At 34.3% G+C, this 11,870-nt stretch overlaps 1 protein-coding gene and 1 pseudogene across 2 annotated transcripts; one reads left to right on the top strand and one right to left on the bottom strand.

Annotated features, from left to right (window-relative positions):
- Positions 1-1,495: 1,495 nt before the first annotated feature.
- LOC107572323 (uncharacterized) lies at positions 1,496-3,308 on the bottom strand (annotated as a pseudogene).
- Positions 3,309-3,645: 337 nt separating this feature from the next.
- On the top strand, positions 3,646-6,856 carry LOC107572324 (ferritin, heavy subunit-like). 2 transcript variants are annotated; one of them, XM_016258753.1, is made up of 5 exons: positions 3,646-3,779; positions 4,669-4,774; positions 4,884-5,030; positions 5,095-5,220; positions 6,486-6,856. In XM_016258753.1, exons 2-5 carry the CDS (start codon positions 4,673-4,675, stop codon positions 6,642-6,644), a joined length of 534 nt encoding a protein of 177 aa, XP_016114239.1. In that variant the 5' UTR covers positions 3,646-3,779; positions 4,669-4,672; the 3' UTR covers positions 6,645-6,856. The 2 variants fall into 2 exon arrangements, with proteins under 2 accessions (XP_016114239.1, XP_016114238.1); XM_016258752.1 differs by having other exon boundaries at positions 3,646-3,801; positions 6,486-6,855.
- The last annotated feature ends 5,014 nt before the right edge of the window (positions 6,857-11,870 follow it).

Below are 11,870 nucleotides of genomic sequence, written 5' to 3'. Positions count from 1 at the left end.
ACGAGCCACTCCTGTGACAGACACGAGCTTTGTGATTTGATTACCAGTGCAACCTGAAAAAGTGTTTTCATACATGTGAAACTATGTTACCGATTTGTATTCTTCCTCATAAGTGCAACTGTATGGCTTGATGTGTGGTTGTGCTTTATTGCTGTAGTTACTATTTGCACTAGCAGTGTGAAGAGCACAAAGGATGCTGGGAATGACCGGCATCCCGATGTTTGTTCACTGTATTTTTAGTGCCCTCGTCAGATTCCTACATGTAAAACCAGAAGACTGACCTCAACCCTGTTGGTTTCCAGGATTCTTTCTATATTTTTGGAGCTGTATTATTCTGCGATCGATGGCTAAAGACCGAGCGAATGAATGTATGGCGCTTTCCGAGCTGTAATGGAGCATGTGTCTGAGAAGAGGAACTCTGTATGTAATCTCTAATAAATAACTGTAATCTTTCACCTGCTCGTTTCTGACCGGTTTTTATGAGCTAAACTTACACAACAGGTTTCCCAGACAAAGGTTAGGTTCTCCATTAATCATTCTCAGCCTGGGCGTGAACCGATTGTGTTTTATTGGATCACTGTGTTTGCTTTTACACACTTACACTGTGTCATGTTCTAGTTCAACTAGCAAAATTTCATAAAACAATGCATTTTGGAGTACATGCGTTATATTTCAAAAGTCTGTACATACAATATACAGTAGACTTATAATGAAGCTTTTAGAAATGATGTAAAGCTTTCGTAATGATGTAAATATTTCATTATTATTCACCATTGGTATTGAATTATTGTTAACTTCTGTGTTATACATGATTTTGTTTTATACTCGTACTCACACAAATACATGGAGTATTTTTTTATTTATTTTTACTAGAAAAATCCACTATTTTACTAAGCAAATTCATTATGTGTAGAAGATCTAGTCCTGACATGTAAATTAAGGTTAATAGTTGATCCATATGGGCCTGTTCCCAAAACCAGAGGGGAAAAAAAAAAATATATATATATATATATATATATATAAAAAGAAAATAGGTCATTCAATTAAGAATAATAAATAAAATTTAATGTTATTTTTTTTAAATATTCACGTATGCTAAAAGTATAAATTAAATATAATTTAAATTAAATTTATAACTAATTTAAATATACACAACTGTTAAAATATAGCACAACTGCTTATAATAACCATCATTAATAACTGATCATCAATAATAATTGATAATATCTGAGCACTAAATCAGCCTATTAGAATGATTTCTGAAGGATACACTATATAAATAAATATAAACATTTTATAAGATTTGAGAAATTATAAAAAAAATTATGATAACAAAAAAAATATTTAAAATTATATAAATATAATAAAAATATATAATTTAATTTAATTATTAAATCACTAAATTAAATCTGAAATAAATAATACAAATATATAGGTATTTAAATACACTTATTTATTAAAGAACATAAATACATCATTAGTTGCTAACCATAATCATACAAAATATTACCAATGCGTCACATTGGTTTTTTTGCAATAAAAGCATCTTAACTGGTTTTATAAATACTGATTAAATAAAGGTGGTGTGTGCTTCTGATCTGAGATCATGAATCCTCTGCTCTTTCTTCTCTTGTAATATCCAGTGCTTTACTAAAGCGCTCTGTCCAGATGGCGCTGGAACTTGATTGACAGCTGCAGTAGCCAATGAGTACAGAGGGAAAATGTGCTGCTGGATCTGATTGGCCGTGGGCTTGAGGGCCCAGTAGAGTTTCTGCAGGGCTTATACGTCCTCTAGAGCATTATGGGCCGCATATGAAACTCCCAGGAGGGTCTTAACCAAGTTCTCCTGCTTGAAGCTCTGGAGGCCACTGTCTTTGAGAAGCTGTCGGGCCAAAGGAAGGGTGTCCACGAATCCAGAAACCTCTTTCTGGAAGTCTGACCTAAGGCCGAACTCATCCAGAGCTCTGGCCAAAACGTGGCAGTCAAACCTGCGGATGTTGTGGCCCACCAGGAGCGGCCGACCCAGCATCCGGAGGAAGGTTATGAAGGAGAGCAGGGCTTCTCGGAGAGAGCTGGTGATGGAGAAACAAACGGTGACGTCTCACACTGAAACCTGTAATCCTGGAGAGTGTGACCTCCAGCTGGACCATATCACACGAGGGATCTGGAGGTGGAGAATATATGCAATAAGTAACATTTTGCAAAAATTAAATAATAAAAAAACATAATATATATATACACACACACACACACACCCTATACAGTAGGTCAAAATAATATTTAAAAAAATATATACATGTTTTTAAAGTCTCTTATGTTCACCAAGGCTCCGTTTATTTGATTAAAATAATTGTGAAGTATTGTTACAATTTAAAATAACTGTTTCTATTTCAAAACTATTTAAAATGTAATTTATTTCTGTGATGCAAAGCTGAATTTTTAACTAAAACAGTTTTCAACATTAATAATAATAATAATTATTATTAAAATTGATCATCAAATATAACTGAGCACCAAATCAGTGTATTAGAATTAAATAATAAAAAACATCATATATATATATATGTGTGTGTGTGTGTGTGTATATATGTACATACACACTAATACATTATCATATATACTGTATATATACACACACACACACATATATATATATATATATATATACACACACTATAGGTCAAAAAATATGAATAAATAAATAAATTATATATATATATATATATATGTTTTTAAATAAGTCTCTTATGTTCACCAAGGCTGCATTTATTATATATATATATATTGTGAAGTATTATTACAATTTAAAATAACTGTTTCTATTTCAAAACATTTTAAAATGTAATTTATTCCTGTGATGCAAAGCTGAATTTTTAACATCTAAAACTGTTTTCAACAATAATAATAATAATAATAATAAGAGAAACCAGTATTAAAACTGATCATCAAATATAACTGAGCACCAAATCAGCATATTAGAATTATTTCTGAAGGATCGTTTATATACCATTATGAATAAATTATAAAAAATAAAAATGTTATAGTCTAGGATTTGAGAATTATGCCATACATAACTTTTGTTTTCAAAACACTGAGTAGAGACATGCATGAAAGCTGGATTCATACCATCATTAGCATAATGCTGCACATTTCTCGTGCTTAAATAAGGATTTAATTTATAAAGTCACATACCTAAACCAGTTGTCTCTAAATCAAAAAACACAGTAGAGGGTGGATGCAGCGAGACAGAATCCATTTCTCATTTTAAACATCAGAAGTTGCTTTTCTGCTACTATGGCTCATGAATATTAATTACGTTGCGTGACGTTCGTAAGCATTCCGAACTGATTGGCTCAAAGGCAGGCGTCAGTAGGCGGGCTCTAATCGACAGGCGAATGAACGAACGAATATAAACAATATTCATATTAAAAGCCTTCTACATTAAACAGCGACATCAGGTGGACCGGGATAACTCAGAAACCTCTTTTATTTTTAAAATAGATAATACGAGCGTATTATTGTATATAGTATATTATTGAAAGTATCTGTGAAATCACACGTGTTTTTTAAATATATATATATAAAAATGTAATTTTGTTTTATTTTTATCAGCACTTTTATTTTGAAAAGTGACCTCTGGGGGTTTATTTATGGGCCAGAATAACGCGCGCGCGTCTGTTTATGTCAATAATTCTGATTGTGGTCATCAGAGAGCTGCTCTTGCGTCTCGCTTGTCTTCAGGACACACTGTGAGAGATCTGTGTGAGATTTGGATCAGGATTAATTCATATTTGTCTCGGGGTAAGCTATGACTTATTTACATATTAGTGCATCTTATATATTAAATGCTTATGCAGTGCATCTAAAATAAGGGTACAACATGAGTATTTAAATCACGTGTTAAGTGTTTTATCATTTTTAGCATGGTGTAATTAATATGCTATTATAGTTTTTATTCGAAATGTGAGTTTTTTTTTGTATTTTTCTTTTTCATATTTGTTTCCCTTTACATTTTAGTCATTTATTGTGTGTTTTTTAAACGTATGCATATGTTTTATTGTTTTTTTTATTTCAGTTTTAGTTACTTTAGTACTTCAAATTAAAACAAATGAAAATTGCAAATGTTGAAAATTAGAAAATTAGTGATTAAAAGGGTTTTCTGTAGCTAAAACCATTAAAACCAACATTTTCATTTTTGAAAACTGTTTTTTTTTTACATATTTTATTTCAGCTAATATTTTTTTTTATTTCAAATAACGAAAATGTTTTAATGATTTTAGTTAAAACCAAAAAAAATAAAATAGAAAATCTATGACCTTCCATGTACATGCATATATAATTTATAATATACATCTATTTGTGTATATATAAAATATTGTACTTTTTATCTATAAATATATATATACACACACATATATATATACACACACACATTATATATATATACACACACATATATATATATATACAGTGGGGAAAAAAAGTATTTAGTCAGCCACCAATTGTGCAAGTTCTCCCACTTAAAAAGATGAGAGAGGCCTGTAATTATGGGTGCGTGTGTGTGTATAATGTGTGTATTTATTTACAAAAGTAAAAAAAAAAAAAAAAACTTTCAAACCAATATACCTTCATATGTACGTACGGATACAATTTGAGGTCTTGTTTCAGAATCATGACTTCTCAGGTGAGACAGAGCTTCCATCAGGAGTGTGAGGCTGCCATTAACAGACAGATTTACCTGGAGCTCTACGCCTCGTACGTCTACCTGTCCATGGTGAGAGCACACACTCATTATACGACCGATCGCCACAGCTCTGTGTGAACGGACTGAACTGTCCTCGGGGGTTTCTAAAGGGTTCGTGGTTGACTGCTCTTCTCTCCAGGCGTATTATTTTGACAGGGATGACAAGTCTTTGCCCAATTTTGCCAAGTTTTTCCACGAGCAGTCTAAGGAGGAGCGAGAGCATGCGGAGAAGCTGATGAGTCTGCAGAACCACAGAGGAGGACGGATCTACCTGCAGGACATCAAGGTACAGAACAGCGCTGTCTCTCTAATGTGAAATGACTGGAGTGAATGAGCGTGTGTGTGTGCAGAAGCCGGATCGGGATGAGTGGGGCAGCGGTCTGGAAGCGCTGGAATGTGCTCTGGCTCTGGAAAAGAGTGTAAATCTGTCCTTACTGGAGCTTCACAAGCTGGCAACTCAACATAATGATCCACATGTAAGTACACAAACATAGGCACAGGGTTTGGTCATGGAAGTTATTTTTTGGTTGTCTTGAACTAAAAGTTAAACCATTAAAAACACTTTTGTTATTTACAAATAAAATACACTAGTGCTTGGGCAACGATTCATCGGGATTAATCGCATCCTAAATTAAACGTTTTTGTGAACGTAATATCTGTTTGTGTACTGTTTATATTTGTTATGTATATATAAAGACACACACATACAGTATATATTTAGAAAATATTTACATATATTTATATTCATATAATTTATTTTATATATAAATATATTTAATATATAAACATAACATATTTTTCTTAAATATATGCATGCATGTGTTTGTATTTACATATACATAATAAATATACACAGTACACACACAGATATTATGTACACAAAAACTTTTTTTTTTGGATGCGATTAATCACGATTAAAAAAAATTTATGCGATTAATCGCAATTAATCGTTGCCCAAGCACTAAAATAAGCATTAACTGAAATAAAATGTGTAAAAATATTAAATATTTATTTTTAGTTAATATTTATTTTATTTCGAATAACAAAAAATGTATTTATGGTTGTACTTTTAGTTAAAGAAAACCCTGTTAATCGCTAATTTTAAAATCCCATGACTTTACATATTAAAAAAATGTTTGAAAAAAAACTCAAACTAAAACTGAAATAAAAACTAGGCATTTAAAAAAAATGACTAAAACTTAAACTAAATATGAAAAATTGAAAATATTAAAATGGATACCAATTCAAAATCTGAAAAAAAACTATAATAGAATGTTAATGATACAATGATAAAAATAAATGCATTCATTTCAAAAGTTCTAAAAATTCTACATTTCCTAGTTATGTTCAGATATAAATAATTGGCTAGAAATGTCTATTTGTGATCATTATTTTAAAAAAATCATTCTTTAGTCAGAAAGTTTGGAAACCCTGTAGTAACATCTCCAAAAAACATTGTGTATTTTGTCATTTTTTTTGTATTTTGTGACTAGAACAGGCTTTGTCTGTCAGTTGTTTTAAGGGAGTTACCCAGAACACATAATTTATCCCGTTTAGGATCAGATCTATCTATGTGACCTCATTCATGAGAATATGAAAGGCAAGACTGACCCTCGCGTCTGTAAGGAGTTTTATGTAGAAACCCTGAATTAAAATCACCACCTGTAATTACTGTAAGTGATCGTTAGTGGTAAACTAACAGTGTCACAAAGGGAAATATTTCTGAATCTTTCTGTCACAGGTTTGTGATTTCCTGGAGACGCATTACCTGGACGAGCAGGTGAAGTCCATTAAAGAGCTGGCGGACTGGGTGAGCAGCCTGCGGCGGATGGGCGCCCCTCAGAACGGCATGGCCGAATATCTGTTTGACAGACACACTCTGGGAAAGGAAAGCTCTTAGACAGTCTCTGGGTTTATGACGGAGTCAGTGCGCCAAGCATGTCAGGCCATATGAGTGTTGAGATATATGAGATACTCTGCTGTAGTTTACTAGAGATCCTGCCCGAACCCAACCGTAGATATTATACGCCACATTATATGCAGTATTCTATATGAAATCATTGATCTCAATAAAAAATATTACTAGTGAAGTTGTGTGTGTCCTTTTTTTATGTTCCTATAAATAGAATTGAGTTCCTAGATCAGAGATATATGTGACCCTGGAGCACAAAACCAGTCATAAGGGTCAATTTTTTGAAATTGAGATTTATACCTCATCTGAAAGCTGAATAAATAAGCTTTCCATTGATGTATGGTTTGTTAGGATCGGACAATATTTGGCTGAGATACAACTATTTGAAAATCTGGAATCTGAGGGTGCAAAAATATCTAAATATTGAGAAAATCATCTTTAAAGTTCTTAGCAATGCATATTACTAATCAAAAATTACGTTTTGATATATTTACAGTAGGAAATTTACTAAATATCTTCAAGGAACATGATCTTTACTTAATATCCTAATGATTTTTGGCATAAAAGAGAAATGTATAATTGTGACCCATACAATGTATTGTTGGCTATTGCTACAAATATACCCCAGCGACTTAACACTGCTTTTGTGCTCCAGGCTCACATTTACTGGCAGGATGTAACAACAAAAAAAAAGAAAACAAGACATTTGAGAACAGACATGCATAATTAATGATGAATGAAATTTAAGAATAGATGCATAATTCATGAAGCTTTTCCTGTCTTTAAGTGAAAGTGAGTCAGCAAAAAAAATAAAATCTAGACCAAACGCACAAAATTACTAAAACTTAGTCAAATTAAAATGGAAAACATAAAAATAAATACTAATTCAAAAAACGATTATAGTATATTTAGGATGCTAAAACAACACTAGAAGATTCATGAAAATACCTATACATCAATTATTTAAGAATAGATGCATAATTCATAAAGCATTTCCTGACTAAGTGAAAGAGAGCCAGAAAAAAAAATCTAGAATTACTAAAACCTAATCTAAAATTAAAATGGACAATACATAAAAATAAAACTTTAAAATATGAATAAAAACTCATATTATTAATCACACAGGCCTAGAAAGTCATGAAAATTCCAATAGTTTATATAAAGTATTTAAGAATCTAGATGTGAATGCACTGCAAAACTAAACTCTATTTTCCATCAGGTACGTACCATAATATCTTCTCTTGCTGTGGGGCTGGTGCTGACAGGATTGGCTGTGCTTGCAGTGGTGCTTCTGCTGATTGGCCAGGGATTATTTGCTGCCCCGTTGCACAGGTTACTGTTGCTGTTTGTCGCTGCGGTCACATTCACACTCCCTGAACTGGCAGTGTGGATTTGAGCTTGCGGCCAAGATGGAGGGGTGAAAGAAAACACCCTTTCGGGTGTAGACGGAGATGGCGACGTGTCCAAAGAGAGTCGTAGAGGCAGGGGCCGACGCGACGGCAACCCTTGACTTGGCCATACTTTGGGTAACAGCTCAGGCACAGGGTCCGGAAAGCAGAAAGCGGGACCCGAATGTTCACTGTCTTCGCCCACCCAAGGGAAGGCGGAGGACGGAGGCGCGGGCGTGTCAGGTGTAGACAGGACTGGCGAGCCCACCAGGGGATGCGCCAGGGAGCTGGAGCTGTCGCCGTGCGCTCTTCGCAGCCTTGGGCGAGGAATGGACGGAGGGACGCAGTGGATGGGCGTCTGAGGGCAACTGTAGAAACCGGGTCTTTCGTATAGAGGCATGGATGAGAACGCATCCTCTATGTCAGCATTCCGGGCGTGGCTGGGCATCGGAGAGTTCTCGGGATGGAGGTAAAGGGGGAAACGAGAGAAGGGGGCGCGGGGACGCCGCCGCAGGAGGGAGACTCGGGACGTGGGTGTCGGGCGGGAGAAATTGGGCGACTGGACACCCAGAATGCGACTCAAGCTGCCCAGGAATGGAGTGGAATGATTGGCCTCCTCATGTTCTTTAATCTGCTCCAGATTGTGCTGGAATTCCATTTCCTCTTTGGGAACGCTGAGAGACAGAGAGAGAACGGTGACCTTGTTTTTATCCCACAACTGACCTTGAGGATCTTCTGTAAGACCAAATGTGACCCTGGACCTCAAAACCAGTCATAAGGGTCCATTTTTGGAAATTGAGATTTATACATCATCTGAAAGCTGAATAAATAAGCTTTCCATTGATGTATGGTTTGTTAGGATCGGACAATATTTGGCCGTGATAACATCTATTTGAAAATCTGGAATCTGAGGGTGCAAAAAAAATCTAAATATTGAGAAAATCATCTTTAAAGTTGTCCAAATGAAGTTCTTAGCAATGCATATTACTAATCAAAAATTAAGCGGTAAGACATTTACTAAATATCGTCATGGAACATGATCTTTACATAATATCCTAATGATTTTTGGCATAAAAGTTTTCACCCAAAAATGAAAATTCTGTCATTAATTACTCACCCTCATGTCGTTTCAAACCCGTAAGACCTTCGTTGATCTTCGGAACACAAATTAAGATATTTTTGATGGACACGGATACACTGTTTCCGTTCAGATCAAATCACAACAACGCAGGAAACAGATCCGGCGTGACGCAGCTGACACAGAACAGCATACGTTGTTTCCGTCCAGTGGATATTCTCCAGAATGGCACCAGGGTGATGCGGGGAGACGAATTGTTGAATAAAGTCGTTTTTTTTTCCTTTAGCGGACAAAAAGTATTCTCGTAGCTTCGTATAATTACAGATGAACCCCTGATGTCACATGGATTATTTTACAGATCTCCTTGCTACGTTTCTGGACTTGGGAACATTTCAGTTGCGTTGCTGTCTATGGGAGGGTCAGCTCTCAGATTCCATCAAAAATATCTTAATTTGTGTTCTGAAGATGAACGAAGGTCTTACGGGTTTGAAAGGTTCACATTTTCAGGTGAACTATCTCTTTAAGACTGGTTTTGTGCTCCAGACTGGTTTTGTGCTCCAGGGTCACATATATGCTTTTAAATCTTGAATATATTGCCTCGCTCATTTTTGCTGATCTATGCAACAAGTCACCATGAAATAAAAAAAGACATTTTTTGACAGTTCTGTTTCTATTAAGTTTTGTATCCCACCCAAACATTTAATAATAATCAATTAAGGCAAGGCACTACATGCAAAACCATTGTTTTTTCACTGGTTAATTTAGTTATTTTGGGCTATTTTGCTTCCATAACATGTCTAGTGGAAAGAAAACATTCATTTGTTTTGTTTATTTTATTTTACCAATTTTGCGTCTGTAGATTTCAATTACAATACATACGTATCTTTAAACGTGGTTTTCTCAAAAGGAGTTTTTCTCCAATTCAGCAGCATTTATATACACTAAACTTTACAGTTTTATTCCTATATATTTCTGAAGGTTTTTACAGAGAGGTTTGTTCATATTTCAATTATCTGATTCATATAACATACAATTCAATGTATAATATAAAATTCCTAAAAACACTGTGAAAATGTTTACTGGCTGTTGGCAGTGTTTTCTTATTTATCGAATGATAAAAAGAAATATGCAAAATCCCCTCTGTAAAAACTTTCCAAACTAATATGTCAACAAAACGAAACAAGAATTTTTAACCTGGCTTCATGCAGTGTTCAGATTTCTGTTCTGGGAATTTAATGCAAATTAGTGCACATTTAACTAGATGATGCCTAATTTGCATATTTAAACATAACAACTCAGAAAACTTGTATTACAAAAAAATTATCTTAATGTACTGATCAATCAGCGAGTTTATTTTTTTCCCTCTAATCACATGTTCTGCCTTAAATAAGAAAAATAAATACATTTGACATAAGAAAATCACTTAAATTACAATTACTGTTACTTGTTAACAAATTACATATAGAGGAGGTTTATATCAAAGCTGTTTTTCAGCAATTCTGTCATTAATTACTCCCCCTCATGTCGTTTCAAACCCGTAAGACCTTCGTTGATCTTCGGAACACAAATTAAGATATTTTTGATGGACACGGATACACTGTTTCCGTTCAGATCAAATCACAACAACGCAGGAAACAGATCCGGCGTGACGCAGCTGACACAGAACAGCATACGTTGTTTCCGTCCAGTGGATATTCTCCAGAATGGCACCAGGGTGATGCGGGGAGACGAATTGTTGAATAAAGTCGTTTTTTTTTCCTTTAGCGGACAAAAAGTATTCTCGTAGCTTCGTATAATTACAGATGAACCCCTGATGTCACATGGATTATTTTACAGATCTCCTTGCTACGTTTCTGGACTTGGGAACATTTCAGTTGCGTTGCTGTCTATGGGAGGGTCAGCTCTCAGATTCCATCAAAAATATCTTAATTTGTGTTCTGAAGATGAACGAAGGTCTTACGGGTTTGAAAGGTTCACATTTTCAGGTGAACTATCTCTTTAAGACTGGTTTTGTGCTCCAGACTGGTTTTGTGCTCCAGGGTCACATATATGCTTTTAAATCTTGAATATATTGCCTCGCTCATTTTTGCTGATCTATGCAACAAGTCACCATGAAATAAAAAAAGACATTTTTTGACAGTTCTGTTTCTATTAAGTTTTGTATCCCACCCAAACATTTAATAATAATCAATTAAGGCAAGGCACTACATGCAAAACCATTGTTTTTTCACTGGTTAATTTAGTTATTTTGGGCTATTTTGCTTCCATAACATGTCTAGTGGAAAGAAAACATTCATTTGTTTTGTTTATTTTATTTTACCAATTTTGCGTCTGTAGATTTCAATTACAATACATACGTATCTTTAAACGTGGTTTTCTCAAAAGGAGTTTTTCTCCAATTCAGCAGCATTTATATACACTAAACTTTACAGTTTTATTCCTATATATTTCTGAAGGTTTTTACAGAGAGGTTTGTTCATATTTCAATTATCTGATTCATATAACATACAATTCAATGTATAATATAAAATTCCTAAAAACACTGTGAAAATGTTTACTGGCTGTTGGCAGTGTTTTCTTATTTATCGAATGATAAAAAGAAATATGCAAAATCCCCTCTGTAAAAACTTTCCAAACTAATATGTCAACAAAACGAAACAAGAATTTTTAACCTGGCTTCATGCAGTGTTCAGATTTCTGTTCTGGGAATTTAATGCAAATTAGTGCACATTTAACTAGATGATGCCT

Source organism: Sinocyclocheilus grahami, unplaced genomic scaffold (assembly GCF_001515645.1).
Source record: "Sinocyclocheilus grahami isolate Dianchi unplaced genomic scaffold, SAMN03320097.WGS_v1.1 scaffold1735.1, whole genome shotgun sequence".
NCBI lineage: Eukaryota > Metazoa > Chordata > Actinopteri > Cypriniformes > Cyprinidae > Sinocyclocheilus > Sinocyclocheilus grahami.
This window is presented reverse-complemented; position numbering and strand designations above follow the sequence as displayed.

Coding starts and splice junctions, on each gene's coding strand:
- LOC107572324 (XM_016258753.1), top strand. CDS start 4,673: ATGACTTCTCAGGTGAGACAGAGCTTCCATCAGGAGTGTGAGGCTGCC. Junction 5,031..5,094: donor TCTACCTGCAGGACATCAAG/GTACAGAACAGC, acceptor GTGTGTGTGCAG/AAGCCGGATCGGGATGAGTG. Junction 5,221..6,485: donor CTCAACATAATGATCCACAT/GTAAGTACACAA, acceptor TTTCTGTCACAG/GTTTGTGATTTCCTGGAGAC.